At 48.2% G+C, this 20,937-nt stretch overlaps 2 protein-coding genes, 1 long non-coding RNA gene and 1 pseudogene across 3 annotated transcripts; 3 read left to right on the forward strand and 1 right to left on the reverse strand.

The window, feature by feature from the left end:
- The first annotated feature begins 3,933 nt into the window (after window positions 1-3,933).
- LOC117857591 (vacuolar cation/proton exchanger 1a) lies at window positions 3,934-9,782 on the forward strand. The gene is made up of 11 exons (XM_034740341.2): window positions 3,934-4,770; window positions 6,497-6,564; window positions 6,681-6,709; window positions 6,818-7,014; window positions 7,151-7,498; window positions 7,584-7,700; window positions 7,784-7,837; window positions 7,950-8,066; window positions 8,272-8,362; window positions 8,482-8,552; window positions 9,428-9,782. The coding sequence occupies exons 1-10, from the start codon at window positions 4,480-4,482 to the stop codon at window positions 8,547-8,549; spliced, it is 1,380 nt and encodes a 459-aa protein (XP_034596232.1). The 5' UTR covers window positions 3,934-4,479; the 3' UTR covers window positions 8,550-8,552; window positions 9,428-9,782.
- A 1,248-nt stretch (window positions 9,783-11,030) lies between these two features.
- Window positions 11,031-14,393, forward strand: LOC117858455 (methylesterase 7). Its single transcript, XM_034741526.2, has 2 exons — window positions 11,031-13,557; window positions 13,660-14,393. Exons 1-2 carry the CDS (start codon window positions 13,108-13,110, stop codon window positions 14,053-14,055), a joined length of 846 nt encoding a protein of 281 aa, XP_034597417.1. The 5' UTR covers window positions 11,031-13,107; the 3' UTR covers window positions 14,056-14,393.
- A 500-nt stretch (window positions 14,394-14,893) lies between these two features.
- LOC140222699 (uncharacterized) lies at window positions 14,894-19,506 on the reverse strand. Its single transcript, XR_011898117.1, has 4 exons — window positions 19,139-19,506; window positions 18,760-18,895; window positions 18,093-18,118; window positions 14,894-15,213 (listed from the first exon to the last, which is right to left on the reverse strand). It is a non-coding gene; the product is annotated as an uncharacterized lncRNA (long non-coding RNA).
- Window positions 15,642-17,464, forward strand: LOC140223007 (uncharacterized; annotated as a pseudogene).
- Window positions 19,507-20,937: the final 1,431 nt, after the last annotated feature.

A 20,937-nucleotide genomic window follows, 5' to 3' on the forward strand; every position in this document is an offset into this window, starting at 1 on the left:
AAAACGGTTTTTATAATTCAAACCGGTCTCGAGTGAAATCTAAAGCGAGCTAAAAATAAATATACTCCCTCCGTTTCAAATTATACGTTGTTTTCACTTTTCTAGATGCATAGATGTTATTATACATCTAGGCATAAGATATATCTAAGTTCATAAGTCTATGAATCTTAAAAAATTAAAACGACCTATAATTTTGAACGGAGGGAGCAGTTCACAAGTTCTGAGATTTTTATCGGTCCTAAACTTAAGCTAATCAAAGTCTATATCCGTATAATAAATTAATAATTACACTTGATTTATTGTCTTGCCCGTAAACTTTAGGGTTGGATAATGCAGTTGAGCATGAAAATTACTTCCTCCGTCAAAAATTAATATTTATTTTAACTTTTCTGGATACAAAACTTTTGATATGGATCTGTCTAGATACATAGAAAAACTATCTATCTACAAAAGTTAAAATAAATAATGATTTAGGATGGAGGGAGTATAAATAAGTGCACATCTCGTATCGTAACCACCGACACTGATGCACGAAATTTATTCGAGTTTTTCAGTGTCTTGCTGCTATAGGCTCGCGAGTTTTGCACTGAGCTTGAGATTGGTTCGTTCAGAATTCAAGCCGATCTCGAGACACATCTAAGATAAGTTTTTTTTTAACTCCTTAGAATTGAGTGGAGAAAATGATGTGCTGCCGGGAATTTTGCATTGGACTTAGTACTGTTTGGTTATCATGGACTAAACTTTAGTCCACCTGTTTTGGCCCCTTTTAGTCTCTAAAATAATAAACAGGTGGACTAAAATGTGGACTAAATCCTTTAGTCCTGTAGTCCAACAAAGGGTGGACTAAAGTGAACTAAAAGACCTTGAAGACACCCCTGCCCCTCATTTATTACCTCCCTCCCTGCTCAGCCCCCTCCGCCGGCCTCTCTCCTGCCGCCCTCCCGCCCGGCCCCCACCACCCGCCACCCTCCCGCCCACTGCCCCCCGCCGCCGGCCTTCCTCCCGCTGTGGGAGCCGGCAGCGGTGTGTGGGGGCGCCACATCGGGAAGCTTGTTGTCGGCCGCAGCCCCTGCCGCCCTCCGCCCGCCGCCGGTAAAGGCCAAGACCGCCGCCAAGCCTAAGGCTGCAGCGGCGGCGTCCCTAAGCCCTAGGCCAAGGCCAAGGCCGCTGCCCTACCGCGAGGCCCAAGCCCCGTGCCCACCCGCCCAAGGCCACCAAGACCTCCGCCAAGGCCTCCCTTGCCAAGGCCACCAACAAGCCCGCCTCGGCGACGCCCAAGAAGGAGAAGGCCGTGATGACCCCCAAGAAAACCGAGCGCCCGAAGAAGGCCGCCGCTGCATCTCCGCCTAGGAAGGGCGCGGCGAGGAAGGTCAAGAAGTAGACCGGGGCCAGCGACCCCCTGCCATTCCGCCTATAGATGTGCCCCCTACTCCACCCCAGATTAGGGGTATTTTGGTCTTTGTTCATCTGCGTTAATGGACTTTAGTCCATGGATCCAAACAGGGTAGGGACTAAAGAAACCAAATAGGAGCTTAACAGCCCGGGTAATTAGACGAACTCTTGGGCACGTACGGCTAGCATCCCTTGCCCGCTCGGTGCCGTGCATGATGGACGGCCACAAAGCCCCCGCACACAGCAGTCCAGCCTCCAACAGCCTAGCGTAAAAGTGATTAGGTGGAATTGACCCGATCGTGGAATCGACTAAGAGCAACTCCAAGAGTTTCCTAAAAAAATTCTCCTCCAAAACTATGTATTGGGGGCTCTTCTAACATATTCCTTCCCTAAATCATCCTGCAACAGATCTCCAGAAACTAGCCTCTCTAATATTTTAAAACAAGCCACGTCATCAGAGTAGGCCCAGTTGAAAACACCCCGTCGATCTGACCGGTGACCGCACGCGTCCACACCTTACCAGCGCCACACCCACACTTATCTCTCTGATTTTCACCGTTCCTCTCCCCCCTCTCTCTCCTTCTTCTTCACCTCCGTTCCCCACAACTGTACCTTAGATCTTGTGGTAGGGGTGGCATCCCAACAACGGTGGCGAGTGGACCCAATGGCGGGAACAACGACGCGCGGGAACAGTGGGGCGAGCTGCAGCTCCCCTCCCCCCCCCCCCCCCCCCCCCCCCCGTCGGGAGCAGCGGCGCAGGCCCGGGCGAGCTGCAGCCCTCTGCTGGAGGTTCCCACCGGCGGCACTTCCTCCACATCGAGCGGGTCATAGTCATCGGCAGGGCACGAGAAGAGGACGCCCATCGCGACGGCTTCCTCCTGGATCTTTCCTTCCCTTGTCCGATTCTTATGTTGGTTTTGTACTTTTGTTGTTGGGTTCCTCAACTTCTGCCTTCGTGTCTCCCTTGGCGAACAGAAGAGGCTGCTGGGTGGGGGAGCAACAGCTGACCAGCTGAGCTGGGTGGAGGGTGGCTGGCGGTGTGGACTTTCCGATGATGAGAAGGGAGGGAGGAGATGCCGTGAAACTGGCGCGCGTGGAGTAAAAGAGTGCGGGAACGGATCATCAGGGGCGATTGCGGAAGGGGCGACCTCACGCAAATATCCGAGGCGATACGGTCGGGATTCGCGTCGCCTAAAACTTGTGGGTGTTTTGGGGAGCCGTTGGAGTTCTTTTTTTCTCTTTTTCTCTAAAAAAGATATTAAGGGTAAAATACAGGTGCTCTTGGAGTTGCTCTGAGACTGTGGGGGCGTTTGGTTTCCTTTGCTTATTTTTAGCACGTGTCACATCGAATGTTTAGATACTAAATAGGAGTATTAAACGTAGACTTTTTACAAAACCCATTACATTAGTGGAGGCTAAACGGCGAGACGAATCTATTAAGCCTAATTAATTAATCCATCATTAGCAAATGTTTACTATAGCAACACATTGTCAAATCATGGACTAATTAGGCTTAATAGATTCGTCTCGCCGTTTAGCCTTCACTTATGTAATGGGTTTTGTAAATAGTCTACGTTTAATACCTCTAATTAGTATCTAAACATTCGATGTGACGGGTGTTAAAAATAAGTCAAAGGAACCAAACCAGACCTGTAAATGAGCTGAGCTCGAGAGGTGCTCTTGGAGTTACTCTAAGGCTGTAAATGAGATGAGCTCGAGAGGTGCTCTTGGAGGTGCTCTAAGACTGTAAATGAGCTGAGCTCGAGTGAGTTCATTGAACCAAGCTTAAGTTCATTAGAGATCGAGTCGAGTTTGATCCAAGCCCCAAAATTGTTTTCATAGTTTAAGCCGATCTCTGATTAAAGTTAAAGCGAGCCAAAACAAGAAGTTCATAGTTCTTGAGATTTTTATCGGTTATAAATTTAGTTAGTCGAAGTCTATATAGTACTCAGACTTGAGTCATTATCTTACCTATAAAGTTAAGGAATGCAGACAATACAGTTCAGTAAGGAAAAATAGAATATATGTGTGTATATGATCGAATACATCTCATATAGTCATAAGTGGTAGTAATTCACGAGATTACTCAAGCTTTTCGATTCCAATCTCGCCAAGCTCGTGAGGTTTGGATCAAGGTTAATCTTGTTCATTTAGAGTTGGAACTAATCTCGAGTCTAAGTCTAAGACAAACCAAACACAAATAGCTCACCAAACAGCTCACTTGTTTTTTTACCGTTCTGAATTGAGTGGAGAGAATGACGCGTCATCCAGCAGCCCTGGCCCTTTTGGGTTTCCGGGGCCTTCGGCGGCGTCAGAGATAGAGGCCGTGCCGCAAGCGGATAGCGCCAGAGCAAAGGGCGCGCCAAGTACTAGCGGCCAGACGGCAACGGAAGGAGGCGTTCCGTGCGGCGGCACGGCTGCTGCAGCCCGCAAACGGCCGACGTGGGGGAAGAAGGGAAGCTTCCGCGAAGCTTCACAGCCTCGGCCCTGATCACACCCAACCCCATCAGCAATCATGGCCGGCGATCTCGTCGCATTCACTCCCTCCCCCGGCCGCGCGCGTGCAAACCGGCGAGGCCATCTCTATCCCTAACCTCTCCCTGCAACTGCAACTGCATGCATCGTTATCTATCTATCTATCCCTAGCCGGCCTAATCGACGATCCATCAGCCTCCTCCCTAGAAAATCGTTCCATTTTGTTGTAGCATTATATATATAATATTATCTATATATCCCTGGGCAATGAGAATAAACCCGATCGTCTTTCAATATAGATACAGATCCGATCAGCTTGTGTCCTTGATTTTGCTTTTGTTATTAGGAGATAATTGGTGTTTGGTTAGCACTCATGGATCAATAATTCATCATCCATCTCATCATCTCGTCTCCCTGCCTGCCTAGCGAGTAGCGCCTGCCATCTCGCCCCCTCCATATATATCCGCTCTGCTCTCTCAGGCTACACCTCACCTCGCCCGGCCATCCACTCTCTCACTCACACAGCGAGCGAGCCCCATTTCCGAGACAGGCCACGGAGAGCGGCGGCGCGTCAGCCCTCTGCTGGTTCGGTCGAGAGGAGTAGAAGGAAGGATGGCGAGCATGGAGGCCGGTCTGGTGCGCAAGCACCCGTCGGACGCCGGCGGCCTCCGCGAGGCGCGGTACGGGCCGCACGGGCACTCGGCGAGCGCCCGCACGGCGCACAGCATGTCGGCGTCGGCGCTGCGCAAGAAGTCGGACGCGTCGCTGGTGCGCAAGGTGCCGTTCGCGCCGCTGCGGCCGGTGCTGGCCAACCTGCAGGAGGTCTTCCTCGGCACCAAGCTCGCCGTGCTCTTCCCCGCCGTGCCGCTCGCCATCGCCGCGCGGTACGCGCACTTCGGCCAGGTCCGTTCTTCGCCTTCCGTCCCTGTTTCGTTTCTCTCCTCGTTCGTAGCATCATCCATCGTCAGCCGTAGATTGCTAGGATGGTCAGACCGTGCCATGCCGCGCCGTACTGGTGATCGGGAGAGGTCGGGGGAAGCGAACAATCGGGGATGGGAACGTGCGTAGACGTGACGACGACGTTCCCTTGTCCTCGCCGCGCTCTCGTGTGATTTTGACCCTTTTTCCTTTTCCTTGGCTCTCTATCTCGTGACGAGACGACCGTGACACCGGCCGCTAAGCTGCCGCTGTTTGTTTTCAACGTTCTCTCCATCTAGGAAAATACTCGCAATCCAGTAGACAGTCATTCCTTGGTGTGTCCGGCGCTGTACGACGGCTCTCCTTAAATGCCAAAAGTCGTAATAAAGCGGTTGAACCGTTGTGGTGCATCATGTCGTGCGTGGTTGTAGGTCATGATGCCTCGTATTCTACTCCCGATCTGATCTGGCACTCCTCATGGAATTTATTTTACCAAGAAAATAATTTTTTATCCCTTGAATCAATTTCTTAATGCATACTCCGTACTCAACGATTAAACAAAGGGACGAACTAGTGACAGGACGTAAACAGGAATGTGCATGGGGATCCTACTAGTTCTCATTGAATGTACAGTACAGCATCCTGTCAGGACTGCAGGTGGGGCTCCACAAGTCCACTGAGAGGACGGGACGGTGGTCCGCGAACCTTGCTTGCTTTATTCGGCACCGATTGCCGTGACCACCGCCTTTGGCTCTGACCTCCCCGCCGTTCGGTCAGGCCGCACCGCAGCAGCCGGCATGTTGGCCTCACGTGGTGGGCCTACTGCCTGCGTGGTGGATGCGGCCTGCCTGCGGCGATTGCCACATCGCACCTCAACGGGGTGAGATGCTTCCCATTGGTCCTGACCGGCTTCACTGTCACCGGTCGCCACCCCTCGGTGGATGCGGCCGCCAGCGCCACTTGGCGCATTGCTCCGCTCTCGCTTTCGCTTTGGATACGTGGTGGATGCGGTAGGCGCGAGCGGTGTCCGGATCCCGCGGGTCATCAGCCGAACAAGCGTGATCCGCGCTTACAGCAGCACGTTTGTCTCGTTGCCGAACCCGGCAGACCCACACCTCTTTCTCCCCACGGCTCGGCGGGGGCCATTGCCGAACACGGCGGTGTCAGCGCTGCGCCCTTGCCCCGCCGCTACACGCGTCTGACGAACCCGAGTGGGGTGGGGGACGGCACGGGAGAGGTGGGAGAGTGTGCGAGGCGGGACGGGACTAGGCGACAAGGCCGATGCGCACGACGGCACAGCGGCGGATGGCGACGAGACGAAGGATTTGGTCGTTTGGACTCTGCTGGCCTTCGGCTTTTGGGACCCCCGGCCCTCTTGTTGTTGGTAATCTACCACTAGCGGGTGTGGTACTGTGGTTTCGCTGTTTAAAATTAGCAAGGCGGGTGCTCTGGCCTGTGGGAGAGACGTCGCACAAATATAGGTTAGCTACGGACCGACCAACCTGCCACTGCACTCATCATTGACACAAGACTCAATAATTAGTAACTTTGGTACGGCTTGGTTATTGCTCACCTCATGTTTTTAAGAAAGAAAGAAAGAAAAGGGTTCCATTATTTTAGTTGGATGAATGTCCTAGACACGTAGGTCGTCTTGGACACGTCTGTTAAACTTTGCTGAAATTTCAACCGGAACTGTGGCCTTTGGCGGCAGGTGTGGGTGTTCGCGCTCAGCTTACTCGGCCTCATCCCTCTCGCCGAGCGTGTCAGCTTCCTCACCGAGTAAGTTGCTTCTTTCCGGTAGCACACCGTCACTATTTTTACTTTTATCTGGTGCATGTGCCAGAATCTCTCATGCTGATGAGAGACTCCATGTCTTTTTGCTGTGATTCGTGCAGGCAGATCGCGATATACACTGGCCCCACTGGTAAGTCACGCCTGCAGCAAAAACTAACCGCTATGACTTTCTTTCTTTGACTTTTCAAAGTCGAAAACAGTGGTCTCACGCATGCTTCTGCATGGCGCGCTGCTGCAGTGGGCGGCCTCCTGAACGCGACGTGCGGCAACGCCACGGAGCTCATCATCGCGCTCTTCGCACTCATGCAGGGCAAGATCGAGGTCGTCAAGTGCTCCCTCCTCGGCTCCGTCCTCTCCAACCTGCTGCTCGTGCTCGGCACCTCCCTCTTCTGTGGGGGCATCGTCAACCTCAACGTCGACCAGCCATATGACAGGGTACGTACGACCAGGCAATATAATACGTCAATGCTTCGCATTTTTCTTGACACGCGTTGCTCCGATCCGTCCATCATCTATCGGTCATGATATTTTCATCCATGCTTTCTTTCTTACCCTGTGCACGTACGTGCAGAAACAAGCGGACGTGAGCACGGGCCTCCTCATCCTCGGCGCGCTGTGCCAGTCCCTGCCGCTCATGCTGCGCTACGCGGTGGGCGCCGGCGAGCACTCCGTGGCCGCGGACACCACGGGCCTCGAGCTCTCACGCGCCTGCAGCATCGTCATGCTGCTCGCATACGCCGCCTACCTCTTCTTCCAGCTCAAGACGCACACCCAGCTCTTCGAGCCGCAGGAGATCGACGACGACGGTGAGGTTGATCAGGAAGAGGCTGTCATCGGGTTTGCCAGTGGGTTCTTCTGGCTGGCGTTCAAGACCGTGCTCATCGCCATTCTGTCCGAGTACGTCGTCGGCACGATTGAGGTATAATTAATTTACATCATTCGTTCAGATCGGGTATAATTAATTATAATTACATGAGAGGCACTAACGTGGGCTACATTGGCAGCCTACCTCACAATCTTGGGGCTTGTCAGTGAGCTTCATCAGCATCATCCTGCTCCCAATCGTCGGGAACGCGGCAGAGCACGCTGGGGCCATCATTTTTGCTCTCAAGAACAAGCTGGTACGTACACACCCAAACCCAGATAGCCCAATTAGCCCAATCATCCAGTGTCATTAATTAATCACACTCCTGATACAATGCAGGACATTACTCTTGGAGTAGCTTTGGGGTCGGCGACCCAGATCTCCATGTTTGTGGTGGGTATTGCAAGTGACGTGCATCCGCATCTTTCGTCCAGAGAGTTTATTTGCTTAAATTACTACCTAATCATGGTGGAATAATTGTACCATTATATTACAAACATGACAGGTGCCACTGAGTGTCATTGTAGCTTGGATCGCGGGTATTCAAATGGATCTGGACTTCAAGCTGCTAGAGACCGGCACTCTGTTCGTCTCAGTAATAGTAACAGCCTTCACCCTCCAGGTACACTACTCTTCTTTTCTGATCATACGACATGTAAAGGGTTCAAACAGGTTTAGAATAAGCTAGAATTCTAGTTTTTGAAATTTCCTGCTCTAGTAGTAACTAGCAGGAGTAGATTTTTTTTAATTTTTGGTAAACGCTGTTGCTTTTATATTTTTTACGTTGGTAAAAAAAGACGACAAAGCTTACTTTGTGTGTTTTGTAGGATGGAGCGTCACATTATCTGAAGGGGATCCTTCTCCTTCTGTGCTACATTGTCATTGGCGCATGCTTTTTCGTCACGAGGCAACCTGCAAGTATGTTGGTTTCTTTCACATCAACAGCTGCTGCTGCTGCTACTACAACAAAGATATGCACTTGATTTTAGTTGGTTCTGATTTTTCCTATGTCATCTTTGCCCATCTTTTCATGAAAGGTCATGCAAACGGCAACGGAGGCGGGCTGGCTGTACCGACCGGTACTTGGAACGCACAGGTGGCATAACAGGTGAGCATACACCATCTTGTTTGTTTATCAATCCAGCAACTGGTAGCTTATATATAGTCTAAAATGACAGGTGTTTGGCTTGACCAAACAGATAGCAGAAGACACGAAAGCAACTCATGTCTTTTCTATGTCCCTGTTGCTATAGTTCTATCATGGTCTTGGAATAGCTGGTGTGCTTGATTGGCAGCTGACGTGTTGCATTCATTAAGTATACATGGGTCCTAATGCCTACGAGGTGGATCAACCACATGCTTGCTTTAATGTGTCTCGATTTAGTGATCTTTTTTGGACACAGAGGTAGCACACAAATATGTAGCATCGTTCTCAGTAAGCAGCTTCTGTTGCTGCCTGTGTTAAATGTGCTCAATCATTTGCTTGCGATCAAGTGGCTTAACTGGTCAGCTTGCACCGCCCTATTTTAGATGATCCAATAGCTAGTCTTTAGTTTAAAATGGCAGATCCCTTTGGAGCCTGACCTTGTTGGAAGGTGACAGGAAAAAAGATGCTGTGTTATCTCTGCACCTTGCAATGGTTGGGAGTGTTTGACGAGTTGCTAAGTTTAACGGGACACGGTTATAGATTAAGCATCGGCTGTCTTAACATATTCCTTAGCAAAGAAAGAATATGCGTGCGTTACAAGATGCACCGACAATGTGCGATTGACTCTAATGCTTATCAAACTATCTTTAGAACAGAAGACCTGTTTATACTATATAAACCGCATTAGTTAATTTTCAGCCAGCAGCTTCGGGTCCTGCCTGGGTTAAACGTGCCAATCTGAAGATCTAATAAAATTATATCAATTTGATCTATGAGCATTCAGAAATCCAGATCTGAAAGACCGTACTGACATCCGATGACTGTTAAACATGCAGGTTAAGAGCCCTGAATGGACAAGTCAGCATGCAAGATATCAGAGCAATGTTCTGAAACAGATCGACTCTGAAACTAGAAGAAGCTCAATGAGTGATAGATCCTACTTTCCAGGGGAATGGTGAAGTCGGTCTGAGTGCTGCCAGGAGCGAATGCATTCGTACTATTGGTTTAGTTAGGCTGCGGCTGCTGCAATAAGGGTAGCGAATATATGTGCTCCAATCCTATGTAGTATATGATCAATCGTGTGTTGCTTCATTCATGCAGCTTAATAAGATATATACATATGCAGTGGTGTATTGTAGCATTGTGTAGTGTATGTGCGTATTGTACAGTATATGCTTACTGTTCGCCGTATCTCTTTTGTCGTCAGTGCCGGATCTGGCCCTGGGCCTACAACTAGGCCCATTAAACCTCCATGAATTCAGGAAAGAGATTGGTGGGACCGAAAACAAAGAACATTCGCCTATTCCTATCGGCTGTCGCATTGGTTTTGTCATGAACCTGTTTTGCGAGAGGCGCAGCAGTACTCTAATAATGGGCTTCTATACAGTCGTTTTTTAACAACAGGGAAGGTGCTCTCACAATCACTATACTGTTAAAAAAATAATTAATTTTCTTTATTCCTTTTGCTTTTCTTTTGATCTGCAAGTGCCCGGAACAATATGCGCTGGCTCTTTCATTAATATGCGTCGAACGATGAACTGTGCCAATTCGGATTTACAAGAACCGGAGACAGATGGCACCAGCACTGTGCCACACTGGTACGGTGGTACCTGTTATTCAACACCGAATTGCCAGCATTGTTGGGCTTGAACCGTCGTTGTTTTATCAACACAACTAAGTACTAATGTAGAACTTATCCTCGCGAGATGCGGTAAACACATGAGAAGAACTGAAGAAGGCATGTTTACCACACAAGTAGAACTATTTTTCAGTCAGCGCCTTCTGTCTTGTCTTGCCTGCGTTAAATGTGCTCAATCATTTAGGATCAGCCGGCACAACTTGGTGGAGGCTGCACCGTCCTATTTTAGTTCATCCGACGACCAGGATGACATGGAAAAATGCTGTTGCATCTCTGCGACTTGCATCAGCCGTTACGCTTACATGTCGCACTCATAGATTATACGCACGCGTATGTCTCGATATATTGTTTTGCAAAAAAAAAAGTTATAACATACCTTGTGAGGATGCACCAACTACATGCAACTTAGGTTAGTCTCAGTGCTCAATTTCATTGCACAGTTACTAAGACGGGATTTTGGTATGTGCTAGTTGAGTGTCATGGGGACGAACCTTCTCTCTTTTGATGAAACTCCCCTCATAATAACCTTGGTAAGTAAGTAATTTTACTGATGTGATAATAAATTTAATGCTCATGAAATTCTTATGCCACTCCCACCCATTAAGACTGGCCTTACATACCGTTTGGCTTGGCTTTCAGATTGCGGCCGGTAACAAATCGCGTTAAACACGTTTGATGCAGCCAGTAATCAGGTACATTATGATACCGTGGTATTCGTATCTGATTCCCTCGTCTGCGGCTGTTATCACCTCACGTTACCACCCCACCACCGTCACCGCTTGATAACCCGTCACTTGAGCACCCTTCGATTTCAGTCATCATCTCTTACGCGCAAGCATCTCCGCCGTCTCCTTGTTTGCCGGCGGCGCGAGGAGCACCACCCGTGACCGCAGCGCTGCTGGCGAGAGGCTCAGAAATCAACCCCCTCCGATTCCGCCCGCCCATCTCCAGTGCGAGAGCAGCTCCGCCCCCTTTGTCTTCCCCTGCGTGGCTGCGCGAGGAGCTTCATCTGTGCAGTGCGCTGTCCTGCGGCAAGAGCAGGATCAATCGCTTCTTCCCTCTCCGCCCAGATGTTCTATTATATGTGTTTCTTCTGCAAGGCTGGCTTCCTGTTACCTCGGCGGAGCATCGATGCACTGCAGTATGCAATTCTTCCCCCAACGAGCTGAGCAGGAGTGCAGGACTATGCCTTTTAGCAATCAACGCCGGTGCAGACATCAGTAGACCTGCCACCGGGAAAGGTACAGCAAACCCACTCTCATTCACGCTCAAATTCAAATAATTATTATCCACTTCTTACCTTCCCTAATCCCACCCATATCTAATTAATAATTAATTGTGTACTACATATATATACATATCTAATTGATTAATCATATCGTCCCCGTACCCTTCCCTCCCCGTACACTCCCCATTTGAAATAGGTGTGGATTTAGGAAGTGGGGATGGATACCAGTGGCAGACCTAGACAGAAGCGGACTAGTCGGACAGTGGAACCTGGTACCGTTACATTCCGAAACCAAACAAAGAGTGCAATCAGTGATCCGTGTCTGATTACAATGCAACTTGATTCCATTTTCATTTGCGTTACAGCTGGTTGAACCAAATGTTATCTTAGTTTATACTCCCTCCGCTCCAAATTATAAGTTATTTTAACTTTTTTGAGAGTCAAACTATTTTATGTTGGACCAAATTTATAGAAAAGATTACAAAAATTTATGGCACCGAATAGATATGCTATGAAAATATATTTAATGAAGAAACTAATAGTACTTATTTGGTTAACATTATGTTAGTACTTTATTGTATAAATTTGATGAAACTTGAAATGTAACTCTACAAAAAGTTGAAATGACTTATAATTTGGGAGGAAGGGAGAGAGTACGTACTATATAAAATAAAAAAGTATTGTTTTTCAGTTGCTTGTGTTAAATGTAAAATGCATATAGGTGCCCAGTGGATAGTTCTGTGCCACTATCTTTAATTAGGCTTCCGAATCCAAATTAGTTTAGTTTAACTGGATTAGTTTTGGATTGACCTAGTATCCCAGATAAATCAAAACTTCTACTATCCTTGATTAAATGTGCCAATTATTGGGGTTCAGGTACGAGCAACAAGTTGCCTTCTCTTTCCTCCATTCGCCTTTTGATTTGCAAGAATTTTCTTGTACCTTTGATACTGACTGGGTTGGAGGCGCCTTCACTGGACATGTTGAATGGGCCTTACCACCTTGGAAGGCAGGGGGTGTTTGCGTGCTAAAGTTTAGCACATGTCACATCAAATATTTGGATACTAATTAAGTATTAAATATAGGCTAATTGCAGAATCTTAGACTAATTCGCGAGATGAATATATTAAGGCTAATTAATCCATCATTAGCAAATGGTTCCTGTAGCATCACATTGTTAAATCATGAACTAATTAGACTTAATAGATTCGTCTCGCGAATTAGGCTCCATCTGTGCAATTAGTTTTGTAATTAGCCTATGTTTAATACTTCTAATTAGTATCAAACATCTGATGTGACAAGTGCTAAACTTTAGCACGTGGGAGCCAAACATCGCTGCAGTTTGTTGGCTCAGCACACAGAATCTGACATAGGCTTTGCACGTTTGCCGGCGCCCGGCGCCGGTTTCTTCATTGCGTTGCCATCGGTTGCCATGCCATGTGCCCACGAGGCCACGACAGAGGAGTTGTCAACCAACATCATCTCAAAACGAGAAAAAAGCAAACCATCAGCGCTTGACTGTTACGGGCACGGAGAGTGGTGCGCATCTATGAGTGTGTGTCCATTCCAGCCGCCCCTCGACATCAGCCGTGACGATCTCATCATATCCCCAAGCGTGGCAAAGGTAAACCTCTGCATATATATGGTCGATGTACCTTCTCACTACTGCAAGAGGCCACGGAGAGAAACCACTAGCCAGCACCATGTCTCCGCCTCCGGCGATTATCCCCACGGCGGCCGAGGGCGCGGCGCGCATCATCCTGGTGCACGGCACGGGCCACGGCGGCTGGTGCTGGTACCGCGTGGCCACGCTGCTCCGCGCCGCTGGCCACCGCGTGGACGCGCCGGACCTCGCGGCCTCGGGCGCCGACGCGCGCCGGCTCCGCGACGCGCCCACCTTCGAGGACTACACGCGCCCGCTGCTGGACTTGCTCCAGACGCTCCCCGACGGCGAGCGGGCCGTCCTGGTCGGCCACAGCTTCGGCGGCATGAGCGTCGCGCTCGCCGCCGAGGCGTTCCCGGACAAGGTCGCGGCCGCCGTGTTCGTCACCGCGTTCCTGCCCGACTGCACCAACCCGCGCTCGCACGTCATCGAGAAGGTACTTCTTGCGGCTACATGTTGCTGGTCATCGACATAGCTGACGTTAGAACACCTGAGGCTGACGTGATCCCCTGTTCCGTCCTCCTCTTCGCTGCACCAGCTTACCCTGACGGACTGGATGGACAGCGTGACGGACGCGGAGCACGACCCGCCCTCGGTGTTCCTAGGGCCTGAGTTCCTGCGGGAGAAGCTCTACCAGCTCAGCCCGCCGGAGGACTACACGCTGTCGCAGAGCCTGGCCCGGGTGAGCTCCCACTACGTGGCCGACCTGCGGGGCCAGCCGCCGTTCAGCGAGGCGCGGTATGGCGCGGTGCGCAAGGTGTACGTGGTGTGCGACCAGGACCAGGCCATGCTCGAGCCCTACCAGCGGGCGATGATCGCCGGCTGCCCCGTGGCCGAGGTCAGGGCGATCGCCGGCGCCGACCACATGGCCATGTTCTCCGCGCCGGCCGAGCTCGCGGGGCACCTCGCCGACGTCGCAAACACGTACGCCTGATGCGGTGGGTGCCCATCGTTTGGTCCGCCACAGCGGGCGCGTTGCAGCCTGTCAGATATTCTGGTCTTCTGGATGGAGGCGTCCTGGTACCGCCACCGAGTAAATAAACCTATGATGGTGAAGGACTGAAGGGCATCTTTCTTCAATTTGGACCCCCGTACTGTTGAACACGCATTGAGATATCTGGGTACATGTGATGTAGTGATATGAAAGACTCTGTCTGGATTTCAGTTTTTGGGGTTCACTGATTGAAGGGAAAGTTAACTGATTTCTATATGGGGACAACTGGCGAGCAATTGAAATTATACATGTCATTGGGTATCTATACCCTCTCCCTAGATCCCTAAATCCATACTTAGGTAGAAAATTATATATTCATTACAAATGAGGAGGGTAGGGTATAAGAATAGTACAATTAATCAATTGAGTATGTATACATGTGTGTATATATATATAGACCTCCGCTATTCGGTATGGATACAGAATATTATTATTCTGTACCCGAGCCCGAGTCCCGGGTGCAAGCACCCACGTCGCGCGGGTGCGGCCGGCTCCACCTCTCCGGTTTTTCTTCCTTTTCCATCGTCGTACGCTCGACCGCTTCTCTGTGCGGTTCCGGCTTTTTTCTTTCTTTCTAGCGTGCAGGATGTAGCTACGTAGATGCGTTCACGGGCACGCACGGGAAGTCGAACTCCGGTGATTGATTCTTTCATATTTTAATACGGCTATGCATAGGATTGTTCCTACCACATATTGAATACTTTTGTAGATTATACAAGTAATTTCCAATAATTTGCAACAGCGGTTTCATATAAAAAACATCAGTTTCGTCTCAAACTGTAATAACAGAAAACCTTATTATATATATGACGTATTAGTTTACAAGTGCACTCGATCATAACAAGATTAGTGTTCACTTCCAGAACACCATCTCCATTACTAGTGTAAAGTCTACCAAAGCAGCAGTTTTCATCTTATTTCGCAACCTGTGAACTGAAGAGCCTAGTCTAAAATCTGAAGCCAACGGATACGAATTAGTGAACTGAACTAGAATGACCTAAGACAACATGTTATCTATCTCTTTGTAAAACTGAAAGGTGCAGTCCTTCGATCAACCCGTCATTGTATGATTCTCAACCGGTTTGATATATACTCTAGCTGCAGTACAAAAAGGAAAAATACAAAAGTTAAAGCATTTAAAAGAGAAACCTCTATACAACAACATCCAAGAACCAAGAGTCACTTGATAGATAAAAAAAATATGCAAACTAGGCAAGGCAAGAAGAAATCTGATAGAACAGGTAATTTCTACATTTTTTTATGAAACAGTTTCTACATTACTAGGAGACTTAATCGGAGCGTTGCAATTGGACTAACTAATATGTATACGGGTCTACGAAAGCACAAGTGCACATCTAGACTGTATCACTTGCAACATCACAGAACATCTAGTTTTGATCAATTACTTGAGACACAGAAAAATAGAGTTCCAATCCAAATACTTGGTCCAGCTCAATTGACACTTGCAAGGTCTACAAAAACCCCATAATCTTGATCACAATACAAGCGTGGGCACCAACCCATGCATGGTGCAGATTCTCAAGAGAGTAACACAAATAGACAATTTTGAGCATGGTTCGCGCGCGCGCATATATATATGTAAGATCAGTCCGAAGGAGGACTCTTTAAATGATAAAAGAAATAATAAATATTTAGTCAATACTCCACACGAGTTTCTTATCCCTAGGATAAGTTTTAAGACTGAACAAGTGCTGGCATATTTTACACAAGATATTATAGATCTAATATGGAAGAAATATGCTGAAAGACAGTACAAAACATTTCAGGATATACAAAATTACTTCATGAGGCTATATCAAGGTATAGAAAGGAATTTGGGAATAATAGTTACTATAAATACCTTTCCTTTGCTTCATCTTGATGATAAGTTAATTGTTAAGCCTCATCATAAATTTATAATACTTCAAGCTGATATAAATCTAAAATATTTTACAAATACCCAAAGGCATACAGGAGAAGATATTTCCTTACAAACTATTATTGATCATGGGTTAGTCCGAGATATTTATGGAACATTGGAGGAAATACTTCAATCTGATTTAGGAAAGGCTATTAAAGAAGCATGCAAAAGATTGGCGTGTGTTCAAGGTAAATATAAAATAAAATACTTTTCTAACCCACCAAAATTTACACTACCATTAAGACCAGCAAGTCATGATATATATATATTATAAAAGGTTCGTATAAATTCCCTACGATATGGTCTTCAGAAACATGGTACAATTATGAAGAAATACGTGCCAAAAATAATCATGATAATTGGAGAATTTTCAGTGAAGCAAAAGAAATAGAAGAAAATACTATATTCAATACTGAGTACCATATGATGTATCAAAACAAAATAACAAAAATATTTCTACGAGAATATTATGGAAGGAATAGTATAATATCAAAAGAAGTAGAAAGGCTACTTAAGACAAATTATGGAATGAAATGCCAGTTAAGAAAAGAATATCGTGAATTACTATCATGGTATGAACTGTGGCAACCAGAGGAACCGGATATTGAAGAAGAAGAAGAATAGAAATACAGCTCGCATAAAAGAATATTTTGTCACACAAGGGAATAAGTCTCCAGTGTTGTTAACGTGTTAACAACAATTCGACCGGGGCAGAATAATACTACATGCCATGATGTTTTGATTGAAGTCTGCGACGCCAATCATTCGGGCGTGGAAGACCATACCAAGCAGCATCCAGAATATCACGAGAAGACAGTACGCGATAGAGGACAAGGCAAAAGGAATAAACAGCAACTCTACTGTACCCAGGACAATTATTGAGGAGCGGGGAGCCGTCCAAGTGTCCAGGCAACAGAAGAGGAGAATAGTTGAAGGCACCAGAAGCCTTAAGCACGAAGCAACTCCAGAAGCCTCTGCCGCGACTATAAAAGGAGGTACCGGGTGAAGCATTGGAAGCACGACCTCAACCAGATCACCACCAGAGCACCAGAGCATCACCAAGAATCACGAAGACACACTCCACCACCGAAGACCTCCACCCACACTCCACTCATGAAGACATCCACCACCACTCTCTGAGAGAAAAAGAATTAGCCACCATATTTTAGAATCTACCGCTGTATTACTCCACCTCTGTACTACCACTACTAGAATAAAGGGAGGCCGTTGGAGCTCGTCCCTCGGTTTGTAAGGTAATCAAGGTTTGTGCTAAGTGCTTGGGGTTTCCCGAAAGGGAAAGCCGCATGTAAGCTTGTCCCGTGGAAATGGATTAAGCTGTCCTGGTAGCATCCCTGCCTTCCTTTAAGCTCGTTCTTATGGGGCGATGTCTCTACGCGCGGGTGCCACTATTCACTCACTAATGCGCACTATTGGGCTACTATTCGGGGTCGCTTTCAGGGGATACGAGCACGCGCGGGTGCGAGATTAGGTATATTCCTTAATTAAGTCTATTCTCAGGATCTTTGCGGGTTGGCGAGACCGAAGATTCAGCCGGTCGTGCTGCTATGCTTGTGACAGTCCTACTCGGTACTCACCGCATACCTCGCTGGCTCGCTTCAGAACCAGGCCAGCCCGGTCTGCACCCTCACCGTCCCCAGCCACGCTCACACAGGACTCAGGCTCTACCGTCTCCCCAGGCAGTTCCACCCGAAGGGAACACTTTTCTGCGCACACAGGGTTCTCCTCAAACGCCGCTACCAGGGCTAACACGAGAACGACACACGCAGAGGTTTCTCCTCTAGGGTCCCTAGCGTAGAGACATCGCCCCATAAGAACGAGCTTAAAGGGAGGCCGTTGGAGCTCGTCCCTCGGTTTGTAAGGTAATCAAGGTTTGTGCTAAGTGAATGTAGCATCTAGTTTTCTAGTCACGAATAATGACATTTGTGAATGCAAAAATCTTATCTTGCAAACACCCAGAGTATCATATAGAGTAATTATATGTATATTTACAGCCTTTGCCATAATGCAGACAAGGGGCAAGCTTGTTTGTTCTTACCTGTTTGCAAAGGTGTGATCTGGGAGCTGCAGGCAGATGAATAAAGTTCAGATATAAACATACTTTGTAGGAAAAGATTCAGCAGGTTAAAAAATATAAATCCAGTGCAAAATTGATTACATGTTAAGCCCAACATAACAAGACAGAAATCATCGTATCCTATTCATTACAATGATGATAGCTGCATTGAGGAGTCTGGTTGCAGTTCCCATTGCCAGAAATGAACAGAAATAAGAACAAGCGTAAAGTTCAAAAGCCTAAAGAGCTCAAAACTGCACACAACCTTGTCAAAAAAGAATATGAGGGGAGTGTTTGTGTCCTTATGAGATTATGCTAAAATGCATATACTCCTACAGAAACGAAGCATGAATCATATTAACATTTGAATAGACTTTGATCTGCCTCCGGCAGCATACCTTCTGATTAGCAGCTCAGAAGCACGCTGACTCTAATAATTTGACAATTGTTTGCTAAAACTAAACTGAACTATCAATCCACCAATTCAGCAAAATCTGCCGAATAATTTGCTAGCGAAGCGAGTAATCATGACTCTGGCAAGAGGGTGCTGGTGATCTACAACACATGCACCATAGCGGAGTCTTACAGAAAAGAATACGATGCCAGTTGATGATAGAAGAACGAACAAAGCGACAAGGCAGTGAGGCACCTGAAAGAAGGGGCGCAGCACTTGCTCCCTGCTGGGTGCTTGATTCCGCATCGGTGCACGTCGTCGTGCTTCTGTTCATCGCACCAGCTCGTCAGCCATAGATGTGGGCGTCGCAGCAGGATCGATCCCGTCATCCCTATAGAGCCACGGACGCACCACATCAGGGATTGGAACAGCAGCTAATCCAATGAAATCTCATCCAATCAGTGCGGGATAACAAGAATCAGATATGGGGGGGGGGGGGGGGGGGGGGGGGGGGGCCGCGGGGCGGGAGCTGGAGGGTCAAAGCCTAATGGCGGCAGCTCCATCTTATCACGCGATGGGTCTTTCCACGGCAGATTAACGACGATAGCTTGCGTACGAGCTGAGTAGAACTCACCACGCTGGAGTCCCTCGCCGGCGGCGTCGGAGGGCGAGGATTCGAGCGGCCGAGGCCAAGAGCAACGCCAAGCGCCGGTGGTGACCTAGCGCCGATGGGCTCCTACGGGGTGTCCAGCACTGCGTAGATGTTTGCGGAGCACGCGAGGGGGCGTCGACAAGACGAGGAACCGCGGCGCCGGAAGGGTGGGCGCGGCTGCGCCGGGACGGAACGTCGGGGTCGGCAGGCGGTGGCCGGAGGGGGAAGAGTCGGGTCAAAGCCAGGAACTGCACGGAGGATGAGGACCCACGATCTGAATTACAGTAGTTCGGAACGTGTGGATCGACCGGAGAAAAAAGCCGACAAAAAATTGGTGGAAAAAAAGCACGGAACATGGGAGGGGAAGCTCGGGTACAGGAAGCTTATTCCGTACCAGGTACAGTGGTACTATATATATATATATATATCACAAAACTATAGAGTGAATAATAATTATTTAGATTTGAGTGTAAATACGAGTGGATTTATCCATACCCTTCCAATAGTAGATATAACTGAAATGCATCCGGTAGTAAATATAGCTCCAGCATTATAAATATCCAGAGGGGTGAGGGGTGGCACGGCATGTACTTAGCAGGAATGAATAGTTGAGGCACGGTTACTAAGGTCTTGTTTGGATTCGGAGGTTAAATTTTAGTCGGCTAGTCTCTGACGATCCAAACAGTAGCTAAAATTAGCCAACCTTCCAACTAAACTTTAGTTCATTAGCTCTCCAAACTTAGCTAATGGGTTAATTTTAGATACGAATGATAAAAGATTAAAAATACTCTCCTTTAAAATCTTACTATGTTTTCTCCTCCACCCTCCTCCACCCTAAGGATAGAATGGATTTTTATCGATAAATGGGCTAAAATTAGCTTGGCTTCAAACAAAACGGAACTATTTTTACGTGCCATCCAAATAGGCCCTAAGCCGTGCCAGTGCCAGCTCATGGGCTCCCCCTACGGCTGAAACACGCCACGACGGTGCTCTAGGCATGCTATGCCGGCCTAGGAGCCTGATGAATAGGGTGGCAAGTGGGGTGGCTGACGTTCGACGCGGCGCGGTGTGGCAGGGGCTCGGGTACGAGATGTCCAACATCGATGACAGTGGTGAAGATGATGTGGGAGGCGCTGGAGGCGGAGATCGAGACGTGGACCAAGGCGTTCCGGGCTTCTGGCACAACATGAACGTCGGCCTCTCCAGGGAGCGTGATGCGGGATTAGGCGGCGGCGCGGCGCTGTTGGGTCGATGCAGGTTGCCCACAAAACCCGCTCCAGCGAAGTGGGTTGAGATGTGGAGTTTCGCGGGTTAGTGGCTTGAACCAATCCAGGGGGTTCGCGGCGTGGCCGCGCCGCTGGCATCCTTACCGATGAACCCTTGGTGACACAACCCCCCATCCGTGCAGCCAACTAGTCAAGGGATGCTGAGTGGGTGTGGGTTATACACGCTGGTGGGACTAGATGACTTGAAGCTGAAAATTATACATAGGCCACCCGGGCAGTGCGGAGGCAGAGAGGCAGGACCCAAGCTTCCCTTAGAGCGTCTCAAACAATCTAAACTCTTTTTTTTATTTGTTGCACAATGTAAAAAGAAAGAGACATTCAAGCCTGTCTGCCACATGCTCTCTTTCATTCATACTTGCCGACTTGGAGCTTCATATTATTCGAGACGTCCTTACACTCTTACACACTTTAATGTCCACTGGAAAATTAAAATTTTAATATTTTTTAATAAAACCTAGCACTACCGCCCCCTAACATGGAAAAATTAAATTCCGG

This window comes from Setaria viridis, chromosome 5 (genome assembly GCF_005286985.2).
Source record: "Setaria viridis chromosome 5, Setaria_viridis_v4.0, whole genome shotgun sequence".
NCBI lineage: Eukaryota > Viridiplantae > Streptophyta > Magnoliopsida > Poales > Poaceae > Setaria > Setaria viridis.